At 35.6% G+C, this 25,593-nt stretch overlaps 2 protein-coding genes across 2 annotated transcripts; one reads left to right on the top strand and one right to left on the bottom strand.

Annotated features, from left to right (window-relative positions):
- Window positions 1-847: 847 nt before the first annotated feature.
- Window positions 848-10,080, bottom strand: LOC114754663 (DNA-directed RNA polymerase II subunit RPB2). The gene is made up of 25 exons (XM_028943455.1): window positions 9,662-10,080; window positions 9,239-9,460; window positions 8,851-9,141; window positions 8,528-8,725; window positions 8,334-8,398; window positions 8,160-8,246; window positions 7,962-8,082; window positions 7,814-7,858; window positions 7,593-7,730; window positions 7,390-7,462; window positions 6,754-6,830; window positions 6,546-6,653; window positions 6,345-6,461; window positions 4,649-4,804; window positions 4,463-4,567; window positions 4,248-4,373; window positions 4,080-4,157; window positions 3,892-3,987; window positions 3,693-3,808; window positions 3,531-3,600; window positions 3,404-3,457; window positions 3,154-3,297; window positions 2,432-2,731; window positions 1,518-1,940; window positions 848-1,388 (listed from the first exon to the last, which is right to left on the bottom strand). Exons 1-25 carry the CDS (start codon window positions 9,911-9,913, stop codon window positions 1,269-1,271), a joined length of 3,582 nt encoding a protein of 1,193 aa, XP_028799288.1. The 5' UTR covers window positions 9,914-10,080; the 3' UTR covers window positions 848-1,268.
- Window positions 10,081-22,261: 12,181 nt separating this feature from the next.
- LOC114754636 (disease resistance protein RML1B-like) lies at window positions 22,262-25,383 on the top strand. The gene is made up of 4 exons (XM_028943430.1): window positions 22,262-22,840; window positions 23,349-23,443; window positions 23,531-23,651; window positions 24,508-25,383. The coding sequence occupies exons 1-4, from the start codon at window positions 22,262-22,264 to the stop codon at window positions 25,381-25,383; spliced, it is 1,671 nt and encodes a 556-aa protein (XP_028799263.1).
- The last annotated feature ends 210 nt before the right edge of the window (window positions 25,384-25,593 follow it).

Below are 25,593 nucleotides of genomic sequence, written 5' to 3'. Positions count from 1 at the left end.
CTTTGCAATTATTTGCAACACCTATCCCTATAAGAGCTGCAATGATACTTGTAATTCCGTTATGCTATTTATACTTTCCACAACTACTAATTCAAATAATCGTGTGGAAGAACATAGAATGTGTTTACAATAAAAAATAAAATAATTTATTCAGTGCGAATTACGTTTAGAGAGACGGTTCGAAATATTTTTAAGGATGTTTCAGAAGTTGACATTATTCGGCCACTTGAATGTGCAAGTAAATATCTTAGCACTCATTACTCGAACGATGCAAGCATACAATAAGTACTCTTCTAATATTTAATATAGGATCTAATTATTGAGTTAATTTTGATCATAAATATAAGACTTATTTATCATATTTTTTTAATTTTTTCTAAATTATCTCTATGAATACTCTCTCAATCATAATTAAGTAAAAAAAAAAAGATATTAAAAAAAATGATTATGATACTCTAAAAAAACTATGTCATATTTTTTATAATTAACTAACCTAACTTCTTTAATCTAATCAAATTAGTTAAATAGATCTTATATTAAAGACTAAAAGAGTACAAAATTAGATTATAACAAACTAAAAATAGAAAAACGTCCAAATTCCTACGCATAAATTCGCGACAATTAACTAAGCTGGAGCATGGTCACAGCTTTCTTTACACCTTTTAACTTGTAATACCTTGGTCAAATTTCCTGAGCATATGAAAAACAATGCCATTTCAAATAAAAGTATATGAAATAGGGTAAATGAGATGTGAACTCTGGCTAACAAAATACCTTGCAACGCAAAAACCACAAAACCAAAAAGGAAAATCAAAAACCAAGACGAGTAGAGAGGAAGAGAACAGAATAAGATACTCAACGGTTTCCCTCCGCTTCATTTCCGCAGACTGCTTGACGGATAATGAAGAGGTCCTTTGTAAATATTCCCTTAATTCCATATTTGTTCATACTACAAAAAATACACTCAAAAAACTAGTCAATGCCCTAGTTCTTTTCCCTTCTCTTCATATCAAACAATACATTAATCTGTACAAGCCTTAAACTCATTGCTCTCTGCTCGCATTGTTAAGTTCCACTTCAGCCAAGATAACTAGGAGACGATGAAATAAAAATACAACAAAAATAAGTCCTGCTATTTTTTTCCCCCTTGGCCAGCAGAGCAAGTCTTCAAAGCAAAACCCAATTTCATCTCCGTTCTAGCATAAAACCCATTATCATAGTCAGCCAGAGTGTCAATCAAAGACTAGCAGCCTCGCTGAACATCCATCTCAGGCTCCTTTCTTCTTTTGATCTTTGGAGGATTTAATATCCTTCGTCAGCATTCTTGGGGCTATGGCCATAGCCATTAGCTCTTGGAAAAGTAGCTTACAAGCATAAGGAATGTAAACCTGTGTGCAAAATCAGCAGCGGCAACAGCATGATGTCAATATTTCAGCGCTGGGACATGTATTGACATGATAAAAATTAATGAAAAAAATGTTATGTAATAGACCAGCACAACAGATAGTGTTATCGACCTGAACAACGTCAGTTTTGTTCTTGCAGCCTCTGCATTCAAAAGAATTCTTCTTAAGATTTGCGATGGCTATCAAACCACAACGTTCACAAACATGGACTCTATATGCATCACTTTGATCAAATAATCTCTCCTTTAGGAAGTGTGCAGCACCGTGGGCTATCATGCAATCTCGTTCCATCTCTCCAAATCGGAGACCTCCATCACGAGATCGCCCTTCTGCAGGCTGCCTTGTGAGGATCTGCACAGGACCTCGGCCACGTGAATGTATCTTGTCATCAACCATGTGTTTCAGTCTTTGGTAATATGTGGGGCCAAGGAAAATCATGGCAGTTAGACGCCTGCCTGTGTGACCATTATACATGGTCTCAAAACCACGCATTTGATATCCACATTTATGTAGAGCTTTGCTGATATTGTCCACCTGGACAGTAGTTAGAGGAAATATATTTTAAGGTTAACTCAGTAATCTCTCCTAGTCAAGAAAAAAGATGGAGACCATAAAAGGGAGACAAGCACTGCAATTTTTATCCCTTTTGCAAGAAACCCATTGACCCTAAATTAGTGCCAGTTACCCATATCCACAATCAAAGATAAAAAATTAAGATGATAACCCTACAGGATGAACCAAAAAATAAATAAAAACAAAAGAAAAAAAATACTAATTGCGTTATTGCAACCAAAGCTCTTGTTAAGGATATATATTTCCATCCACCATCTCAGACTGATGCCCCTGTAGCTAGAACGTCAGCACAGGTGATCAACCTAGTCTTCGTATATATTGGCTACATAACAAGGCATTATTATTTTTTTTTTTTAATTTTTTTTTTTGGTTTTTTTTTTTTGGGGGGGGGGGGGATGGCGAGTTCCAATCAGCCACACTGGATAAAGCCGTGATGAGAGGAAGTTACTTACAGTAACATCTGTAAAAGGTGTAGCATCTCCTTCTTTTCCCATGTGAGCAGCAACCTTTCCCATGATACACTCAATAAGCTGACCAATCGTCATTCGAGAAGGAATAGCATGTGGATTGACAATGATATCAGGTGTGATGCCTTCCACAGTCCATGGCATGTCTTCTTGGGTATAAGTCATTCCAACAGTCCCCTTCTGACCATGTCTACTACTGAATTTGTCACCAATCTGTGGTATCCGAACGGATCTCACCCGCACTTTTACAAATCTCAACCCATCAGCATTTGTTGTCAGCAGAACCTACAGAACAAACAAGGTCCATGAGCGTGCAAAACCATGCTAAGAGATTCAACTTTTAGGTAATTTAGATTAGATCATCGCACTTCAAGTGTAAATATGATTTTTCCCTCCCATCCAACTTTCATAGTTATAGTATTAGACCATCACACTTCAGATGTAGACATGATTTTTTCCTCCCATCTAAGATTCAAATTTCATAATTGTCCCCCTCCTCCTACGCTCAATGTGTCCTTCTTTTCAGATGGAAAATCATTTATTGATAAAGACACGGGGACTGCAGATCCTTCCCAAATGCAGAAACAAAGATAATAAAAACAAGGCACGTTAAAGATGATTATTTGTTTCCAAACATCTGAGACACATTAAACTTCCATAATGCAGGCCAATATGAAATAGAGTAAAGAACATTTGGTAAAACTTACTTGATCAACAATTCCTGTTTCACTATGACGTAAGCTTATGCTGTGATCACGTCTTGTATAACGTGCAGATTGGCCCTGCGCATCATCCTGAGAGATCGGAGTGGTCTTTCCAATGATAACATCCTCACCAGACACTCTAGTACCCTATTACAAAGCAAATAAATTGCTTGAGTACGTTATATAAGCTTAATTTCAGGACAAGCAGTATCAGATATTCTCATTTTACACAGCGCAGGTTAAATATACTCACAGGTGGTGCAAGACCATCATCATCTAGCTTATCGTAAGAGCCATGCCTCATGCCCTGTAAAACAGAACTTAGTTTATTTCCTACAACAAAGAATCATAAAAAGCAAACGCAGAGCCTAAATCCACACCATGGTATTAGATCTGTCTGGTCGACCAAAATCTTCTTTGACAAGAGTTCCCATCTTCTTCTCCTCATCCCTTCAAAAGTTTAAAAGGCAACATCTTAAAAAAATAACGAGGACTTCCAGCAAGAGGAAGGCGTGTAATTAACCTTTTGGTTCCATACACACCTATATGAACGGAAAAAAAGAGACCGAAAGAATCCACGGTCTATCGAAGATTGATTCATGATGACAGAATCTTCCTGATTATACCCAGAATAACATGCGATGGCCACAATTGCATTCTAAGATAAATGGAAGGAAAACATGTGAGATCAAGAACCAATATAATTCACAAGAAAATGATAAGAAACAAGTGGGTATTTACAATTCCCGCAGGAAGTTGCCGAAAATGGAGATGCTCCATGGCTCTTGTAGTGACCAGTGGCTTTTGAGGATAATAAAGTACATAGGCCAGTGTATCCTAATTGAAAGGAAAAAAGAAAATAATGATTATCTCGAGTCAACAATGATATAGATTAAGAAAAACATAAAAAATGACAGTTAAAAACGTACCATTCGAAATTGGTAATTGGTTACATATATCCCCATGGCTTGTTTTCCCATAGCAGACTGATATGTGTTACGCGGTGACTGATTGCATCAACAATCAACAATATATAAGTGATATGAAGCACAAAACTTATGTTGTTCAGAAACAGGACTCCAAAATAACCCATTTACCTGGTTGTGATCAGGAAAGGGTATAATGGACGCACATACACCCAAAATCAATGATGGATGGATTTCACAATGAGTGTAAGTATCAGAATAAGCTTCATCTGGGTTGAGCCTTGCTTGAACAAGATCCTGTTACATTTTATTAACCATTAACTTCCTTAACGCTTCATAACATCTTAATGCACTTACATATTCAAATCGAGATTTGGAACACCAACATTAATGGTCATGGAGATCATAGTGGTCTCTTCTTCTTCTGTGTCAATGTATTCTATAAACCCCTTGGAAACAAGATCATGCCACCCACCTTCCTCTGGCGATTCCTGATTACATAATGAACAAGTGAGACAATTGCAGGAAATAATTTCAACTACTGAGATAAATCACAGTTTCTGCTTGCTCACCCTCTGTTGTAGAGCATGAATATCCTTTTTCTTAATGAGAAGCCTTTGTTTATCCACAATAAATAATGGACGACTACAACGACCATAATCTGTATATATGCGTAATTCTTTAAGGCGGATATCTCTGACAACCCCCACTTCAGTATTAACATCAACCTGCAAACACGAGTCACAAGCATCAAATTGGAAAATTATCACCGACATATGTAAAATAATTTTAACAAAGCAATCAAAAGAAAATGGCATTCAATAAATACCAACGAAGCAACAATTTGACAACTCAAATCGACCATAGAATAACATCATATAACACATTCAATATTTTGAAAATCGGGCCAATCATTAAACCAGAAACAAGCAATTAAATAACAATCCAGCCATTCTAAGATATTGAATACGTACATAAAACAAATAAACAAGTGAGAAATTTGCTTCAAGATGAAAAATAAAATGCAACCATTACATATAGAATTTAATTACACAAGTTAATAATTAAATTAAATTATGTATTGTTATACACATATAGTAACTATACTAGAGCACATGCGCTGGCCTAGCAGTTTCAACTTCCTTTGCATCCCAAATTGTTAGGCTTCAATCTCCTATGCAAATATTTTTTGCAACAGAATCCCAACATTGATAATTTAGAGGCTCAGCAATATGAAAGCCTAACTGTCACATCCCATTAGTACTGAACCAACTGACCTGCTAAAACAAATCAAGTTTGACTTGTTCCGTTAAAACCCATCACTTAAGGAAGTTTCTGACCACTCATTATCACCATTAGTCAAGGCTCAGAACTGGACAGGTTCAACCAGTTTAACCACCCACTCCACCTTATTTTTCCGACCAATGAATTTACCAAGAAATATAAACTCCATATCAACAAAAAAGCAAGAAATAAAAACATTACTGCCTGGATAAATAGTAGCTTGGGCATTAGACTTAATGCGGGACCATGACCAGCATTGTCAGCAATAAATAGTCAGAAACATGATCTTTAAAGAAAATGGGGTAACACTACTTCTCCCTTAGTTTTGCTCTCCGTTTCTTTATATCAATTTCTCCTTAAGAAGTTTCACAATAAAAGACTGCAGTCAAAACAGCCAAATCTAATTAAACTTAGGAGGTGGAGAACACCAACAAATTCATAAGTGCAATATGAGCTTGCAAATAATTTCATGTAGTGTATTAGGACACATTATGTACTGGTCTGTTTAGATGATGACTAGTGAAGGAAAGTAAAGGTGAAGTTTCATTGAAATCTTCTCCTTGTTTGGGATTTTAATACAAGGGAGGATGATGCAAAACTATCAACTGACCTTCCAAAATTGTCCCTCGATTCTTAAGTTCCATCAATATGATAAATTTTGGACGGCAATGTTTTCCCCCACAAGGACAAACCATTTTAACCGGATACCAGCAAGAGGGCTACTAAAATCAGCTTTTATCGATCCTTTCCCTTCATTTCTCTTCTATTTTCTTTGGATTCTTTCATTCCCTTTCCCTCCCAACTCCCAAACATGCCCTAAGGGAGGATGGGAGGAAGGAAGATAACACTGATGCTGATAAAAAATCCAAGACAGAGAACATAGGAACGAACAAAGTATGACCTACATAGCTTCAAATATTGTACAATTCAAATTAGTGTTTCTATGCTACTAAAATAATATAGTACTAAGAAATGGACACATACCCGTCGTCTCAACTTTCTCAATGTTCTCACCAACATATCAGGATCACGATGTATACCCATCCAACAACCATTTACAAAGATTTTTGTAGCTTGAGGAATAACTGCAGGAGAAATTTCCTACAGAAGCAAAACCAAAATATTATTAATTTAGACACAAATACACATAGAACCAAGTACAGATGAAGGGCAAAATGTACGCACCTCAAAATTCTCTGTGCCCCATTCTTCCAAAAACTCCAGGATAGGATATGCTGCTGAGCCAACTGTTATATAAACCATCAATGCCAGATTCTTCACTAGTCCACAGGCCTATATAAATGGCCATGTCAAAATGATTCATACGTCAAAAGTGTAAATTAATTGTAACAACTAGTAAGATGGGAAAACATATTGAGTGCAAAAGACTCACTTGTCCTTCAGGTGTTTCTGCTGGACACATCATTCCCCATTGTGAATTGTGTAATTGTCTTGGTTTAGCCAACTTACCTAGAAAGGAACAAAGAGAGAAGCTACGACTTAAGCACAAAATCATTCTATAGGAGCCACAATATGCTTAATTCATCCCGTTGAAAATACCAAGTTTGTACAACCATATTTACAATGGTATCATTTAATTAATTTCATTGCTAAGCCACCTACAGTTAAGACGTACCATCATAGAGCTGGGTTGCATTGCATTGGATTATAGGCCCCAATAGTTAAGGTGTACCATAGTAAAGATTAGGCGATACTCTAATGAATATTAGGCTGAGGTAAAAGGAGTCTGTGCACATCAGAGTCAGTTAGGAGATAAGACAGGTGAAGCTCTGGAGAAGGCTGAGATGTGCACTGTATGAGAAAGAAATAAAAAGGACAAGGCAGCTACATGGAGGTCAGAAAGGATTCTGGGAGATGCCCAAGTTCACTGGTTTCATGATTTCATCTACAACCATCAGTGACTTTGTGAGCCTAAAATTTTGGGAATTAACTAAAAGCCACGGTTAAGCAATTAACCAAGGAAAATAATAGCAGATTTGATCATGTTTGGCTTATACAGTAACTTCACCTTCACGCCCAATGGGAGAATTGAGTCTCCGCAAATGAGACAATGTTGATGCATAAGTCAAGCGATTCAGCACCTGGAATGGAAGACAACAAATGCATACACACGTCATTTTTTGAGAGAGAGAGAGAGAGTGGGTGTGTGTGAGCGAGAGAGAAAATGCAAACATACTCTTGAATGAATGAACTAATGAACAATAATAGAACCTGTGAAACTCCAGCTCTGGTGCCTGCAGCATTTGCTTGGCCCCAATTACCAGTAGCAAGGGAGTATTTAAGACCACTAGTAATGGTTTTTGCCTTGATAGCAAATTGGAGGTTAACATCTTTCCCATTATCTACACACTGCAACATTCACAAATCAAAGGTTACAGACCTTGGAAACATTAATATAGAAAGAGAAATAAGTTAATGCTGCTAGAACACACCTTCTGTACATAACCCCTGACATCTCTAGTCAACTTCCTGAAGAGCTGGCATGGCAAAATACAAATAAATTGAGAAACACAAACGCATACAAAAAGAATGGAAATAAAAATATCAACTCAGGTGTCATCAATCACAAGAGAAACGAACCATTCTAAAAAGACCACCAAGCAAAGGACCAGCAAGATCCAGCCTCTTGTTGCCATAATGATCCCTATCATCCTCAGCCCTTCGACCAAGCGCGCATAGAAGAAGACGGTGAATGATATATCTGTACGACAATATTAAGTTTGATAAATATTTATTTGTTAGAAGAAATTTTCATATCTTTACCGGGAATAACCTTACCCAAAATAATAAGCCTTCTTTGTCTCACAAAATTCCCCGACACCAACATGAGGAAGCATTTCCTTTTGAAGGATCTCCTTAGCATACCTGCATATTTTAATTAAACAGATGAAAACTTCAATCAATCAACGCAGCAGATAATTTACCGCAGGATTCTGTCAATATGCTACTCACTTAATTCTCTTTTCCCTAGTTACACCAACAGTTGAACCTCTTTTCCCAATGTAATCAAGAGCAACCTGGAGTAAAATTTGACTTTATCAGTGGGGGGAAAATAGCCCCAATACCAAGCAGTTTCAAGTCCCTTATCAAGCAAACCTTGGGAGCAAGAAAATAATAGCAATAATATTAATATTGACAGAACCCACCTGTTGATTTTGAATCACAAATGCTTCCTCCAGGGACGGACGAAGTAACTCCATCATTTGTGTGTCAGAGAAGTCATAACATATATGTTCAAGTATATCTTTGTCGGCAACAAACCCCAACGCCCGAAACACAATAATAATTGGAATTTCAGTCCGAATGTATGGAAGCGTAGCACGTATATATTGTCCTGAGGAACCCTGAAGCAAACAAGAAAAAGATATTCAAATGTTACCAGGAACATATTTAGTCATTAGCAAAAATGTCCATGTTTGCCTTGCAGATCAGCGGCTGGTAGAAAAAATACAACTATAATTCAAATTACCCCTTTGGAACTTGTTCTGGAGAGCATTCGCACAAACATTGTACTCGGTGGTCTGTTTTGGGACTCCGCCATGGACCGAACTTCAGCCACATAGGCATACTTGTTAGGTTGCCTCTTCTTAAAGACATAGACATGATTAGTGCTCATCTTCTCCTGAGCAATTAGAACCTTTTCACTTCCATTTATAATGAAATAGCCACCTTGATCATATGGACACTCTCCAAGCTCAGTCAAATCCTTCTCTGAATTCTGGTATAAAGTGCAGTAACTTGACCGAAGCATTATAGGAACCTAAGATAATAGGAATAGGCAACAAGAACGATGCACATGAGCAAACCATCCCAAACTAAATTACACCATCTAAAACTAGACTCCATAAATAACGCACCTTCCCAATGAAAACCTTGGTAAAATCCTGAGTCTCAGTAACTTCTTCACCATCGTGCCCTTTCTTAATAACCCTCTTGGTAACATCCACGTACAAAGGAGCTGAATACGTAAGATTCCTCAGCCTCGCTGCCTTGGGAAACAAGGTTGCAGTTTCTCCATCAGACTCGGTCATCATGGGCTTACTCAAGTAAATCTGACCAAAGCTGATCTTATAGATAGTCTGCAGAGGGAAAAATCATTATCAGTAAACCTCCAGTGCAACATGTACTACACTAAACTTCTGTTTCATTAAACTTAACATAAATTTCAATGAAAAATGACACACCTTAGATAATTGTGTAGGAAAAACAACCAAAGAAATCTTGAAAACACAAATAAAACAGATTTAGGGTTCCAAAAATTTTCCTTGCGGAAACAGTACCTCGGCAAAATCGGACTGGTGACCAGGATTGTGCTGAGACTCAGGTCGGATTTCAATGTCGGCGGACTCGTCGACGATTTCCTGCATAGTATTCTGGATGAACTCATCGAAGGAGTCGAGTTGCTGACGGACAAGACCCTTCTCTTCGAAGTAGGCAGAAATAACGGCCCACGCGTCTTCCTGCGTGATCTCCTCTTCTTCGTCGTCCTCTTCTTCGATCATTTGATTATCGTACTCAAGGTCCTCGTCCATGGTTTTCTTTCAGAATAGGCTAAAATGAAGTTAGATTGAGATGTATTCAAATCAATTAAATCTTTGTACTTTTTTCCCCTCTTTAGTTCATTTCGTTGTTCGTTTTGTTCTTCTCTTTCTGCTGCTAGGTGCGCTTAGCAAAGAGGAAGAGACACGGCAGAAAAATGAAACCCTCGCAAGGATAGCAGCCAGGGCTTTAGATAGAAGAACCTGCGGCGAGGTCGGCCAAGGATCTCATCGGACGAAAACTACAAACTACAAATAAAAATTGAAAAAAAATAAAAAACCGTCAATCATTAATTAATTGAGAGCAGCATTTAGAAAAATGTGCTTGAATTTAATTAATTTGAGTAAATTAAATTTTTTGGTTAAATTAGTTATTTATAATAAATATATATTATTTTTTTAAAATATCCTTGTAAATCATGTATATTAGCTGAAACTACTATTTGATAAAATTTTAACATGTACAACTATTACAAGGATCATTCTGAAAAATGAATAAATATGATGAACAAAATGAATTATGGTCTTATACTTAAGACCAAATTAAAAATTAAAGTAACTTTTATATTTAGAATTGGAGGTAGTATTTTACTTGTATTACAAATTTAATTAGTTTATGTAACTATTTTTTGTTTGTTTGGAAGTTTATGTAACTATTGATGACATGAAATTAACACTAATATCTTATATTTAAGATTGAAAATATTAATAACATTTATGCATTTCTTACGGGTTAAACTAAAAACTAAATTAACAAATCAAGTTTGTGACAATTGTTGAAATATTAGCTACAAATCTTGATTTATAACATTTCTTCAATCACTGCTTAAGGGAGTGTTTGGATGGTATGAGAAGTGCTTTTACAAAGCACTTTTCAGCAAATTGGGATAAACTTTTCAACATATTTATTTCGTATACCGTTATATCATTTCTAAAACTATGATTTAGTTTCTATCCAAACACCCTTTAAATTGTTACTCATGCAATTGTTCGAATTATCAATGCCCAGGTCACTACTAATTTTACTAATTTCTCATACTTATTATAAATATTTTTCTCCCAATTCTTTTCTATTCTTCTCTTTTATCATCCTTCTCCCCTATCTCTCCTCTTCTCATTCTGCCCTCTTTTCAGCTTCAATGTTTTATCATAGGTTAAAAAAAAATCTATTTTTATTCTTATTTACATTTATCTCATACATATATTGTTCTAACTTTCTTTCTATTGATTCATACCACTAGATAATCCTACCTCCTTCTATGTTTCTTTTTCTTATTGAATATCTACTAACCCCTTATATAAATATCTACTTAGAAAAAAAATTTCTCACAAATATAAATTTCTCACTTTGAAAGTGGCTGTGTTGGGTTTATGAAATATCTTTTTTACAGAGATGACATTATGATGAAATATTTTCCTTATTTGTTACAGGGTATAATGCAAAATGACATGCAATATTGGGTCAACATATTCAAAGATACTTGCTTTGATTTTTCATCTTAGTGGAAACTTTGTTAACAATGTTGAAGGTGAAATGAAATACAATGGTGGGAGTGTGAGAGTTAAAACGATAAAACAGGAGATAAGACATGAAGAGTTGAGGTCAATGATATTGGAATGGTTTGATATAGATGTTAATATTTGTGACATGGAATATACAATGAGCTTCGATGATAAGGCATTAGTAGATTTAGTTGATGATAGTAAAGTTGATAATCTTTTTCAGTATAATGACACTAGTGCACATGTGTATCTAGCATCGAAGAAGAGTATACCGGAAGTAATGTATGATCCACAAATGTGAGACATGTTTTTTTATGGTTATTGCAGTTGTTATTTGTTATATTGTTGTTGTGAATTTCCTAACAAAAGTTGTAATTATGCATGAAGTATTGACAACTTCTTGGGACTGTCACAAGGAAGGTGTTTTTTGTCAAGTAGCAAGAATAATATGGACTGAATTGTTTGTGATGAAAATAGGGGTGACTATGTAAGAGAAGGCGGTGGGAGATGTCATGTGAGGCTAATAAGTACAGTAGAGATTGCACCAACACCCATGCTCGAAATGAATACTGTGAAGTGGAAGGAATTATTGTTAGGAAAGAAGCAAACTTTTACAAATGCTATAGAATTCAGAAAGGCAGTATATAAGTTTAGTATTGCAGAAAACTTCGAGTACAAATATGTCAAAAACTGTGAGGAATATGGGCATGTGAAATGCAATGTTGAAGGATGTCCTTGGCGAATAACAGCAAGAGTAGCTGTGAAGAGAAGTTCTTTTCTCGTTGTAACTCAACTTAGAAATGAACATGTGTATAATACCTAAGAGATTATGCAAGTTACACATGGTGGAAGAGCAGCTTTGACATCATCAATTATCATTAAGGAGGTAAGGGATCATACAGATAAGCGTCCAAATGAAATAAGGAAGACCTTGGTAAGGGATTATGGTGTGAAGTTGACATATAAGCAAGCATATAGGGAAAAAGCATTAGAGGAAATATAAGGAAGGCCTGAACAGTCATACATGTTGATACTATGGATATGTTAACGATTGAAGAAAACCGATGAGAAGACGTTAGCTGAATGGGTAGCAACTATTAACAACATATGTGAGTGTGTTTTCATAGCATATGATTATTGTGTAGAGGGTTTTTTGTCTGGGGCAAGACATATACTGTACATAGATGGAAAACATTTGAGTGGACCATATAGGGGAACACTACTATCAGCCTCGACATATGATGCAGACAATGAATTGTTACAATTCGCATATACTATTGTGAAGGGAGAGACTTATGAAGAGTGGGCATGGTTCCTAAACATGATAAAACAAATAGTTGGTGCAATCTAATTAACTATTGTGTTAGATCGTCACAATGCAATAATAGGAGCTGTTGGAGCAATATTTGGAGGTGACAATCATGCACACTGTTATAGGCACGTGAAGGAAAATTTCAGCTCTGAAATGAATAAATTATACAAAGATAGGAGGAAAACTAGTGGTATTAGTAAGGAAGTTGGATTAAAGTTGCTTGATGACATTGCATATGCGAGGGTTAACTTTGAGTTTGATAAGGCAATGACAAGGATGGGAAATTTCAATCCTCATTTACTTTAGTGGCTTAACAATCATAGTGATGTTCATAAGTGGGCAATGAGCAAGTTCTCATATAAACGGTGGGATAACATAACCACGAACATTGTTGAGTCATTCAATGCTTGGATCGTAAAGGAGAAGCAGCATAATGTTGCCCAACTTATTCATGAACATCGTGAGAAGGTTGCAAGCAAGATGTGCACAGCAAGTGTGGCAATGAGAAACTGAAGAGATGGTGTGGGTCCAAACATTGAAGGAAAAGTGATAGAAAATGTGGCTAGATCAGTTCATATGCATGCCGAACCTTATGGAGGTGGCAGGGTTTGTGTACATATTTCGTGTGAAGCCTTATATGTCAATGTTCAATCACATGAATGCACTTGTACTGCATGGCAAATGACAGGGATTCCGTGTCCACACGCTTATGCTACAATAAGGGTGGTCCATGCAAATGTGTATGATTTTGTGGAGGACTACTATAAAATAACATTCCAAGAGAAGATTTATAGGAACACCATGATTCCAGTAGTGACAATTGACAGGCCTAATCCTAATGATTATATGCTAGAAGATATAAAGAAATCAAGTGTGGCTATATCCACTTACAACTAGTAGACTTTCGAGAAAGCCAAGAATTAGGAGGTAGGAATCCTAACTCCAAAACATGAAGATTTACCACTGTGGACGGTGTCATGAAGCTGGGCACAGTAAAAGAACATGCAGAAATCCAAACCCAAGTTAAACTTGGTGGTCCGTCTGTGGGTTTATTTTGTAAAGGTCATTTTTTGTTGTGATTTGCAAATATTTTGCAGCTCTTCATATTTTTTTGGATGAGGGGTTGTGCATGTGATAAATCCATATTGTAGGTTAGACATAGTCAGTGAAATGTATATTTTGATGTTAGTAATAAGAAAATATTAAGTGGGGATAGAATATTAATGTTAACTTGTCACTGATTGTAAGTACCGTCACGAAGGGTCTGGTTTTAGGAAAATACCTTTACTGAAGTTGTTATTTCCTTTAACTGTGTTGTTAACTATGATAGAAGTTGCAAGACGAGTCTCCTTATTATTCATGTTTGATATTCTTGCCTTATGTTTTATATTTTAAGTATGATCTTCGTATGAACTGAGTTAAAAAAATTGGCATTACTAATCATTTCCTTTTATGACAGTTGTTAAACTTATACTCGAGTTGTTAAAAGCTTATTTAGCGGTTGTTATTTGGTTTACTGAAGTTGTAATATGGTGGGTTTATTCATTATTGGAAATGCTGTTGTGAATACATATACTGAAGTGGTAAAGATATATGAAGATGTTGTTAATCTATATACTGGAGTTGTAAAATTCTCCCCGGATCCTTAAATAGGGCGTCCAACGAGGGTGTAAGCAAGCAAGAAACCAGGTGGTTAACGAGTATACTTGAGTTGTGAAAAGTTTATACTGAAATTGTTAAAAGCTTAACTGAAGTTGTAAAGGGGGTATTTTTTGTATCATGAAAATGTTGTTGTGAATACCGATACTGAAATTGTAAACATATAAAAAGATGTTGTTAATCCATACACTGGAGTTGTAAAATTCTCCCCAGATCCTTAAATAGGCCATCCAACGAGGGTGTAAGCATGCAAGAAACCAGGTGGTTAATGGGTATACCTGAGTTGTGAAAAGCTTATAGTAAAGTTGTTAAAAGCTTAACCGAAGTTGTAAAAGGGGGTTATTTTTTGTATCTTGAAAATACTGTTGTGAATACCGATACTGAAATTGTAAACATATATAAAGATGTTGTTAATCCATACACTAGAGTTGTAAAATTCTCCTTGGATCCTTAAACAGGCAATCCAACGAGGGCGTAAGCAAGCAAGAAACTAGGTGGTTAACGGGTATACCTGAGTTGTGAAAAGCTTATACTGAAGTTGTTAAAAGCTCAATCAAAGTTGTAAAAGGGGGTATTTTTTGTATCTTGAAAATGCTGTTGTGAATACCAATACTAAAGTTGTAAACATATATAAAAATGTTGTTAATCTATACACTGGAGTTGTAAAATTCTCCCCAGATCCTTAAACAGGCCGTCCAACGGGACTGTAAGCATACAAGAAACCAGGTGGTTAACGGGTACATCTGAGTTGTGAAAAGCTTATACTGAAATTGTTAAAAGCTTAACCGAAGTTGTTAAATGGGGTGTTTTTTTTCCATCTTCAGAATTCTGTTATGAATACCGATATTGAAGTTGTAAACATATATAAAGATGTTGTTAATACTTCCAATGTTCCATACATGACATATCTTACTTCTGACCCTACTCCCGTGAACACATACGAGAGATAATGTTGAAAAACTTGTCCTTCTCGGTTATCACTCTCTTTTTCCTCTTAACAGACTTCAACATGGAAATCCACAGAGAAGTTATTTGACGACTTGAAATGATTGTTCTCTTTGATGTCCTTCGGTCTTCTCCCTTGTCAGTCTCTTCATCTGAGGACTCCATTCTTTTATCTCCTTCATCATACACAACATTGGTGGGCAATCTCTCAATCGTTTCATCCCCTCTATCATTATCATTACTATCATCATCAACTTTATCTCTATCACCATCATCTTTCTCACTATCTCCTTCATTTCCATCGTCATCACCTTCATTACTACCTCCTTACTGATCATGGGCTTCACCTTCAGCAGTATCTCCATCACTATCACCTTTATCACGACCTCCTTCTTCACCTTTTCCATTAGATGGAAGAATCACTTCCTCATCGCCTATGTTTTCAACAGGGTCCTTCAGATTTGAACTTTGCATCCCCTCTAGAGAGAGCTGCACCTTTATAAGCTCCTCTGCAAATTGGTTACTAAGCCTTTTATGGCTTTCCTTAAGTGTATCCATCATCCTTCGATGCACTTACTTCAATTCCTGCGTAACACATTTGTTAAATGGTTAAACTCCTTACATACTAATGAAGTTTATACTTACAAAACTACAAATATATTGGCCATAGATAAGCAACACTTATTGTATCTTCCTGTACTTTTGTAGACTTTCCTTTGTACAATAGGCCTATGTTACTCTTTGACTCTTTGTTGACCAACTCCTTTATTCTCTCGTCCATCCAATATGCAATAGCATTTGTTGGGTCATGGTTAACAACTTTTGACAATAGGAATTTCTCACCCAAATATAGCTGCAACAACAATCACAGAACACCCCCATATTAGCCAATTGAATTAAACAGTTACAAAAATATTGAAGAACAACTTTAACTAAAAACATACCAGTGAGAAGTATAGGCATCCACCCACAGTGTAACATGCATCCCTCTCCCTCCTAAACAAATTCACATATTCTTCTATTTCCTTATAGAGGTCATTCATGATGTACGTCGCCTAATCATACTGTTGATATCCATTCATAGTTGAACACACCACCTTCGACAACTTGTCACTTACTTTTGTACTTGAAGTCCGGGCTAGAAATGTCTCAAGTATGACCAAAATAAATAATAATTCAAAGTGCTCATTATCCTCCTTACTTTGTATGTCAGCTAATATCTTGCTATATACAACGTTACCATACTTTCTCCTCAGCTTCTTATATATCTCATCATTTTCATCAACATTTCCTTTAACCTCTTCCCCAATATGGGGCACACCAAGCAATGTTTCAACATCTTTTGTCTTAATTTCTTCCGTCCTCCCCCTAAGTCTGAATTGGTATGTCGCTGGATCGTATGTTTAAATGAAAGCCACAACTAAGTCACGTGGGAGTCTCTCACAATCTACATTCAACAACTTAGAGAATCCTATGTTCTCTACTTTTTGTCTTAAACCTTCATCATTTTTAACAAATTTCATCAATGACATGAATTGACGATAGAGCAACGAGTGAACGTTTTCCATTTTCTCTTAGTTTTTTTCTTCTTGGGCCTCAATTGTTTAGCCCTCTCACTATATATTTTCTTCTCCTTCTTAGACAGCCTTCGCCATGACTCTTTTGCTTGATATGTTCTATCAACTACACCCTTGAATATTTGCCCTTTTGCAAATTCCCCTCTAAATAAAACATACCCATTAATTGGTCCTTTTGAAGTTGATATCTCTCCCTCTAACACCATTTTCCCTACACATTACACATTAATAAAAGCATGTCAGAAAAGAAGTAATCTCCAACCATGTCACAACAATGTTAAGCGTTTCCAGGACAGATAACAACTTCAGTGTATGTGTTTGACAACTTCAGTATAAGTGTTAACAACAGCATTTCTAGGAAAAATAACAAAACCAATTTTTACAACTTCCATATAGTGGTTAACACCTTCAATATAAGTGTTTAACAACTTCAGTATAAGTGTCAACAACAACATTTCCAGGAAACATAACAAAACCCATTTTTACAACTTCCGTATAGTGGTTAGCACCTTCAATATAAGTGTTTAACAACTTCAATATAAGTGTCAATAACAGCATTTCCAGGAAACATAACAAAACCCATCTGTACAACTTTCGTATAATGGTTAACACTTTCAATGTAAGTGTTTAACAACTTTAGTATAAGTGTCAACAACAGCATTTCTAGGAAAAATAATAAGACCCATCTTTACAACTTCCATATAGTGGTTAACACCTTCAATGTGAGTGTTTAAAACTTCAGTATAAGTGTGGACAATAGCATTTCCACGAAAGATAATAGAAACCCATTTTTGCGACTTGAGTGTATAGTGGTTAACTGCTTCAGTGTAAGCATTTAACAACTTCAGTCTAAGTGTTAAAAATAGCATTTCTAGGAAAGATAATGAAAACCCATTTTTACAATTTCACTACAGTGGTTAACAGCTTCAATGTAAGCATCGAACATCTTCAATATAAGTGTCAACAATAGTATTTCCAAGAAAGATAACAAAACCCATTTTACAACTTTTGTATAATGTTTAACAGCTTCAGTGTATGTCTTTAACACCTTCAGCTTCAATAAATCCATATAATAGAATCCGTCTACTAATTTAGCAGTAACCATCATCTTCCAATTATGATCATCAATGTTCAAGCACCAGTTATAATTCTCTAGTCAACAAAAGTGGTTTCTCAAGACTTGCACATCTTATAATTATGATCATCACCGTTCATGCACCAATCACCATTCTCCAATCAACATAAATGGTTTCTTAAGACTTCCACAGTCCCATAATTTGGTCTATACTACATTAATCATGTCTATTAACTTTAAATTCTCATTGCAAACATTTTATCAAACACCTAAAGTGCATTCAATTTAACAAGCTCAAAGATATTCCTCTTAAAATCACAATTGCAAACTTGATACATTACAGCTACAATCCAACTCCACATGTTCATCACACCTTCATAAAACTCAAATAAAAAAGCCATTGGAAGAAAACTAACAATTTCCCAATCCACACGTACACCACAACAAGGAAGGTAAAATAAAACAAGCAATAATCTGGAAAACCATGGAAGAAGAAATATGACATTCGCCCACTACCCATTAACAAACACACTGAGGGAATGTTAGACAAACTTACCTTTGTCTCAGTGTAACTCCTCTTCTCTCTTCTTCCCCTTCGATCGACTCCCATAATGTATCCCTTCGGTCCTTCTTTTCTTTTCTCTTCTTCCATGATGACCACAGCACCACCAATACACCCTTCCTTATTCTCTTCTCTCTTCTTTGATGGTGACCACAGCACCACGAACGCGCCCTTCCTTCTTCTCTTCTCTCTTCTTCCACAGTGACAGCTTCCTCCTCCGCTCTCTTCTCCTCTCTTTTCTATTCTTCACGCTGTCAGTCTCAACCAAGCATTCCCAAGTTAAACCACGCCTCTCTCCCCTTGCTTTTGTTTCAAATAATACACAGGGCAGTTTGGTCTTTTCGTCTAACAAAATAATCCCAATTTGGTCTCATAACACCAAAACGGGATTTCTCAAATTGGCCGAACGTTTCTGGCATTTTGAAGTTAACTTGCCATTTTTCCGTCTTTTTCCCAACTTTCTTTCTATTGATTCATATCACTGGGCAATCCTACCTCCTTCTATATTTTTTTTATTGAATATCTACTAACCCCTTATATAAATATCTATTTGGAAAAAAATTTCTCACAAATATAAATAATTTTTTAAACCAAATCGTATATTAATAATTAAAATCATAATATTTTATTATATATATAACAAAGTGAATCAGTACTAATAAAATTTTGACAATCTTTTTAAATTATATATTTAATGACATAACAATTGCTTAAAGACTTGATACCATTTCAATATATACATATTGCACCGCTACAAATTAAAAACAAAAATAAATCACAACCTTTGTAACAATTTTTAAAACCACTACAAATGTGGTATTATCATTAGACTTCTGATATTAGGTGGCAGTCGTGTTAGAAATCGTTATTAAATTTTGTAGTGTGTTAGAACACCTACAAAGTACTATGCTATCCTCATTTTACTAGCAGTTTTGATAACCACTAGATGCACCAAAATAATTGCAGTAATAGACAGTGTGTCACCCACAGCAATACTAAGACTTGAGAGGGGTTATCCCTTCCCTTTAAAATCCATTTCAATAGAACGAAAAGGGAAAAAGGAGCAAATAAATGAGAAGCTTTGAGCTTACAACACAAAGAGAATAGGGTAGGAGGGTGATTAGAGAAATGAACAACAGAGAACAAAAAAGTGAACCGCAAACTTACCTTGGAACAAAGGCGCAAAGCTCCATCATTGTAACCACTTCATTTATAGTAGTTCACGAAGTGAAGTATAGAGGTAGGTTTGGTTGGGCTTTGGGGTAGCTGTTGGTTCACGAAGGCGCACACACGAGAGAGCTATTTTTGAGTATAAGGTAATTAATACTAAGTTTGAAAATGTAGTGCATAGAAAGGGTTAGAAACTATTTTAAAAGAACATTATATACTCAATGGTCTTTCTTTAAAAAAATAGACATGTATTCTGTTTGTACACTTATATATATAGAGTGCGACACCTTAAATGGCAGTCAGTTTAAAAAATTGACATGTTTTTTGTTTATATTTTTCATATAAGGTCCTAAAATATCCTAAAAGTTGCCACAAAGAAGTGCCCAATAACCAAAATTATTTTATTTTACTCTAATATATTCTAAAATTTTTATTTCATAGCAAATAATGCCCTGACTTAACCCCTCCTCACATTGACCATTAATTTTGACCAAAATTATTTACACACCAGCTTGACTTGGCTATCTCATCATCATATCTCATCCTCTCTCCCCCTCATTATATTCTTTCTCTCTAAAACATCCTTTCCATCCCTTCTTGCCCTTCCAAGCATAGCCATGAACTACCATCTCTAGAAATCAAGGCAATCGTGTCAGAAACTATAAAAAAAAATCAAATATAATTTATTTAAACCTAGAAAAACTTCAAAGACAGAATCCGTAACACTCATGATATAGCTGCAGATATCACTCACTAGTGCTCCTTTCTGCATCAATCTTGACAATAAGGCCCACTTATTATTGGGTTTTGATTTGAAGATTAGGGAAGAGAGGGAGGACAGAGGAAGAAAAAGGAGGGGAACAAGAAAGAGAAGATTTGAGTGAGCTGAGATGCTCTTTAGCAAGAAAGGTGGTGGGGTGAGATCTAGGAGGCAAAACTAATAGATTGAAGCTTGAATTTGGAAGGAAGCTTTGGGGAAAAAAGAGCCATTGAAGTTGGTGAGACTGAGGTGGTGGTCAGTTAGACAAGATTTATAGGCATTGGCTTGTTGGCAATAAAGGTGGCAGTAATAATTTATATATAACAAAGTAGTATAAAACATATGAAAGGGGACCTTGGTGTTAGGGTATCCCATATTTTCATGTTTCTTAGTCGATGCCATAGTCCATCTACTACTTTCTCTCTTCTTCCTCACAGTTTGGGATGAACTTTCTCTCTCTAGGGAAGATGCTCTTTTCTACCTCACTCTATTTCAAAGAGAAAAGGGACTGAGAAAGAAGTTTTAAAGAGAGAACGAGGGAGAGAAGATGAGGTGTGATATTGAGGTGGCAAAGTCAGGCTGCCATGTAAGAAATTTTGGTCAAAATTAACGATCAATGTTAGGAGGGGTTGCGCTAGGGCATATTTGTTACGAAATAAAACTTTTAAGATATATTAGAGTGAAAAAAAATTCCGAGTGCTTGGTGCTCCTCGGTGGCAATTTTTAGGGTATTTTAGCACCTTATTTCTATATATTCATATAAAATGTGATAGCATTAAGTGATGATTTTATCTTTTAGAACTATCATGTATTGTTCTTTTTTGTATATAAATTAAAAATAAAAAACACATGATAAAAGTTTTTTAAAAAAACCCTACTGCTGTTCCTCCCCCTTCTCATTGTTGAAGGTAGGAGAGGAAGTATTAGAATCCATATTGTATTCAACATCATTCAGATATAACATAAATTTAAACTTTTGATTCAAAAAATGACAGCAAGGCAAGCCTACAACATGGTCTAGGCATAGGACTTCCCTAAGGATGTTGTCTAGTTAGGGAGGGTTGTCATCCTGTGGTGATGAAGGAAGGGGAGGTGGTGGAAGAGGAAGGGTAGGAGTAGGAGAGGAAGGCAGTAGAGGCTACTAATATGGAGGGCACAAGGTGAAAGCTCTTTGATGTTGAACCATTCTGATTAGGGGAGAGAGAATTGAACTTTTTATGGTATGAAAGAAAAGGAGGAGTGAGGGGTTTAAAGAGGGTTGAATTGATGGCTTAGAACCATCATTATGCTAATTGGAAGTTAAAGATTGATAGTCACTTCTAATAGTTGGATTTCATCAATGCCCTGCTTTGATAGTTTGAGAGGGAGGTGAAAGATTCAGAAGCATTTTGTAATAGTTGTACTTTAAAATAGCCATATTTTGTTTTGTAAAAATTTAAATTTATTTCTCGATAGCAATAGGTAATGGTTGGGGAACTAAACCGTCACCTATTGGTAACAAATATGTAATGGGTTAGATATTCATTAGTGTGATCTTGCCTTACAATACGTGATAGTTTTTGGCTTTAACCATCACATATATTTGAAATTCTATCATAGTGATATTTTAAAAATTGGAAAATTTTGTATCAAATTTGATGCATCTTCACTTTTCCAATGGTATGTAGGATTAATGAAGCAGAGCTAATTACAGAAATAGCAAAATGTGTTATACTAAAGGTAAGCTGTAAGTATCATAGTGAAGATTATCTAAAAGACAAGATTAGAATTCATAAAAGAATGGCTACTGTAAAATCATTGTTTTACAAAGGTTCAAACAATGTCCAATTTATTGGCATTTGGGGTATGGGTGGTATAGGCAAAACAACTCTCGCAAAAGCATTATTTAACAAATTATGCTTTGCATATGAAGGGTTTTGCTTTTTGGCTAATTTAAGGGAAGAATCAAAGAAATATGGAATTGATACTTTGAAGAAAAAACTTATTTTGAGGTTATTAAGGCATAAAAAATCTCACATCGGCATAGTTGATGCCATATCTCCTTATGCCATGAGTAGACTTGGTTGGGAAAAAAGTTTCAATGCTCTTGATGATGTTGATGATCATGAACAATTAGAACATTTAGCCGGAAGACATGATTGGTTTGGATTAGGGAGTAAAATCTTGATAACCACTAGAGATAAGCAAGTCCTTGGTAGGAAAGTTGATGGTATATATAAACTCGAAGCTTTGAATTCGAATGAGGCTTTTCAACTTTTCTCCTTGAATGCCTTTAGAAAAGACTGCAGTGATCCAAAAGTAAGGATGTTGGCAATGGATGTGACTTACTATGGAAATGGAAATCCATTAGCCCTTAAAGTATTAGGTTTCTTATTTTATGGCAAAAATAAAGAATTATAGGAAAGCCAATTGGAAAAGCTTAGAAGAGTACCTTACCCAAAAATTATTGATACCCTAAAATCAAGTTTTGAAGGACTTGATTGTGAAGAGAAAAATATTTTCTTGGATATCGCATGTTTTAATGGTTATTATGTTGAGGATGTAAAGAGTTTGCTAGATGCATGTGGTTATTCAACTATTATTGGATTGAAAAGTATTGAAGATAAAGCTCTTTTAGATATCTATGAAGGAAGAATATCTATGCCATCTGATAAAAGAAATGGGTCAGCAAATTGTTTGTGAAGAATCATTAAATGACCCAAAAAGATGCAGCCGATTATGGAATTTTAAGGAAATTTCTGAAATATTGAAAGAAAACATGGTAAGAGTGAAATTTCAACATGGTTTTTATCAATAATTGAATCCCATATTCTTATTTGATTTACATAATACTTTTTTATTAATTTCATTACTTTTTGGTTTTTAGGGAAGTGAAGCCAATGAAGGCATAACTCTAAACGTTTCAGAGGTTGAAGATATGTGCCCAAGTCTTCAAGCCTTTTGCTTAATGCCTAATCTAAGGTTTCTTAATTTTCACAAAAATTTACAACGATCAGGTCAGAAACAAGTTAAAGTTTCCTTGTGGTATCAAGTTTTTGCCAAATGAAGTCAGACTATTGCGTTGGGTAGGATATCCTTAAAGTCCTTACCTACAACATTCAAGGTTGAAAATCTTATTGAAATTGGAATGCCTAATGGCAATCTCACAAAACTTTGGAAAGAAGTCCAGGTAACTTTTATATGTTTTCCTTAAACATTTTATTAATATACTTATTGTAAAATCTCCATTATATTCCCTTTGATCCTAATTATAAGGTCCTATCCATTGGTCACTGATGCAATACATCTTACAAAATTTAGTGAAACATTGATAATCTATTATTATTCTAAAAGATGCTATTGTCTTTTACCATCAGATTAAGCTCCAAAACCTTATTTTACAAAGATTGTTGAATATGAGTAATTTTAAAAAGTTGTAAAAGTTTTTGGCATTAACTAATTTTCTCATCAACAAATTAGTTAACAAGATCTTATGAAAAAAGATTGGAGAGAGTAATTTACTTTTGTTTTGGGCATCAATCTTACCATCTAATTTATATCTTTGTAGAATCTTGTGAATTTAAGAAACATTGAACTCGCTGGATCAAAAGACTTGATTGACCTCCCAAAATTTTCCAATGTCATACATCTTGCAGAAGTTAATCTTAGTGGTTGTTTAAAATTGCGAAGTGTTTATCCATCTATTTTATCTCTCCATAGCCTTTGTTGTTTATGGCTAAGGGATTGCAAAGCCCTGACCAGCCTTACAAGCAATACCCATCTCAAATCACTTGGTAATCTCAACCTGGAAGAATGCTCAAGATTGAAAAAATTGTTTGTGACCTCAGAACATTGGGGATTTGAATTGAAGCTTTCAGGGACGGCCATTAACGACAAATTGTGCTCGTCAAGTGGGCGTCTCAGCAAAATTGATTCATTGTTTCTAAACAGATGCAAAAGTGTGGAAAGTCTTCCCTGCAACTTGGTTGACCTGTGCTAGTTGTTGTAATAAGCTAGCATCAAATCTAAGTTCCATATTTGACAAGGTACGTGCTTCAGAGGTTCTATGGCTGAAGGATTGTAGTAACTTGTCTGAACTTCCTGACAACATCCGCTTGTTGACATCATTACGTGTGTTAGAACTCTCAAGGACTAATATAGAGACCTTGCCTTTAAGCATCAAACACCTTTCGAGCCTGCATGATATTTACTTGGATGGATGCAAAAAACTTCAGTCTCTACCAGAACTCCCTCCCTCTCTCTTAACATTGTCTACGAGGAGCTGTCGATTGCTTAGAACCCTAGATTTATCTTTAATGAACGAGGGTGAGGAAGGAAACAAAGTAGATTATGATGATGATGATCCCTTTCCGTACTTTAGATTCACAAATTGCATGAACTTGGATGAACAATCAATCAAAGCTGTTGAGGCAAAAGTGCTACTTGAGATAAATAAAGCCATTTATGGCATCGCTATAATGGAATATCCAGGAACACGAGTTCCAAAATGGTTCATGTATAGGACCACAAAATATTTGGTAACTGTGGATCTCAGCTCAATTCCACAACCTTGGTATGACAGTTCTATTTTCCGCGCCGTCACTTCTAGATCGCCACCAGGGACTTGCATTGATGCCACATGGTATATTGATGGTGAATATGCTTGCTGGGCTGAAAGCTCCTTTGGTACAGATGAGTTCACCTTGTCAGATCATGTTTTTCTTTGGTATGATCAATATTCTTTTGGAGCAATACAAAGGAAAATTGGAGAAAAGAAAAAAGGTGCTCAGTACAACACTTATTATCCATTGCTTGAAATAGAATTCACAGCTAGATGTTGGAAGTCTTCGTATTGTGGAAAAATAGGAGAGATCAAACAATTTGGGGTGTGCCCGACATCTGCATTTGAATATCAAAATTAAATTCGACGATTGAGATGGGCATCACAGCCACGACCTCATTCTATTGGATCATGAAGAATGGGATTCAACTCAGCATTAAGGTGATCATCTCTTACTTCTATTAGTATTTCATAATTTCCTCATGCGTCGTCTTACCCATGATTACTTTATGATTTGTTATAGAGAAATATAATTCTGGTAGCATCAAATTGATCTGATGGATCTAAAAGA

The sequence above is a fragment of the Neltuma alba genome, unplaced genomic scaffold (genome assembly GCF_004799145.2).
Source record: "Neltuma alba isolate B1F8T4 unplaced genomic scaffold, ASM479914v2 tig00010174_pilon, whole genome shotgun sequence".
Taxonomy (NCBI): domain Eukaryota; kingdom Viridiplantae; phylum Streptophyta; class Magnoliopsida; order Fabales; family Fabaceae; genus Neltuma; species Neltuma alba.
Note: the sequence above shows the minus strand (reverse complement) of the source record. Positions and strands in the feature narration are given on the sequence as shown.

Coding starts and splice junctions, on each gene's coding strand:
- LOC114754663 (XM_028943455.1), bottom strand. CDS start 9,913: ATGGACGAGGACCTTGAGTACGATAATCAAATGATCGAAGAAGAGGAC. Junction 8,399..8,527: donor TTGTGATTCAAAATCAACAG/GTGGGTTCTGTC, acceptor ATTTTACTCCAG/GTTGCTCTTGATTACATTGG. Junction 3,458..3,530: donor CAGACAGATCTAATACCATG/GTGTGGATTTAG, acceptor TCTGTTTTACAG/GGCATGAGGCATGGCTCTTA.
- LOC114754636 (XM_028943430.1), top strand. CDS start 22,262: ATGGCTACTGTAAAATCATTGTTTTACAAAGGTTCAAACAATGTCCAA. Junction 22,841..23,348: donor GAAATCCATTAGCCCTTAAA/GTATTAGGTTTC, acceptor TTTGGTTTTTAG/GGAAGTGAAGCCAATGAAGG. Junction 23,652..24,507: donor AACTTTGGAAAGAAGTCCAG/GTAACTTTTATA, acceptor ATATTTGACAAG/GTACGTGCTTCAGAGGTTCT.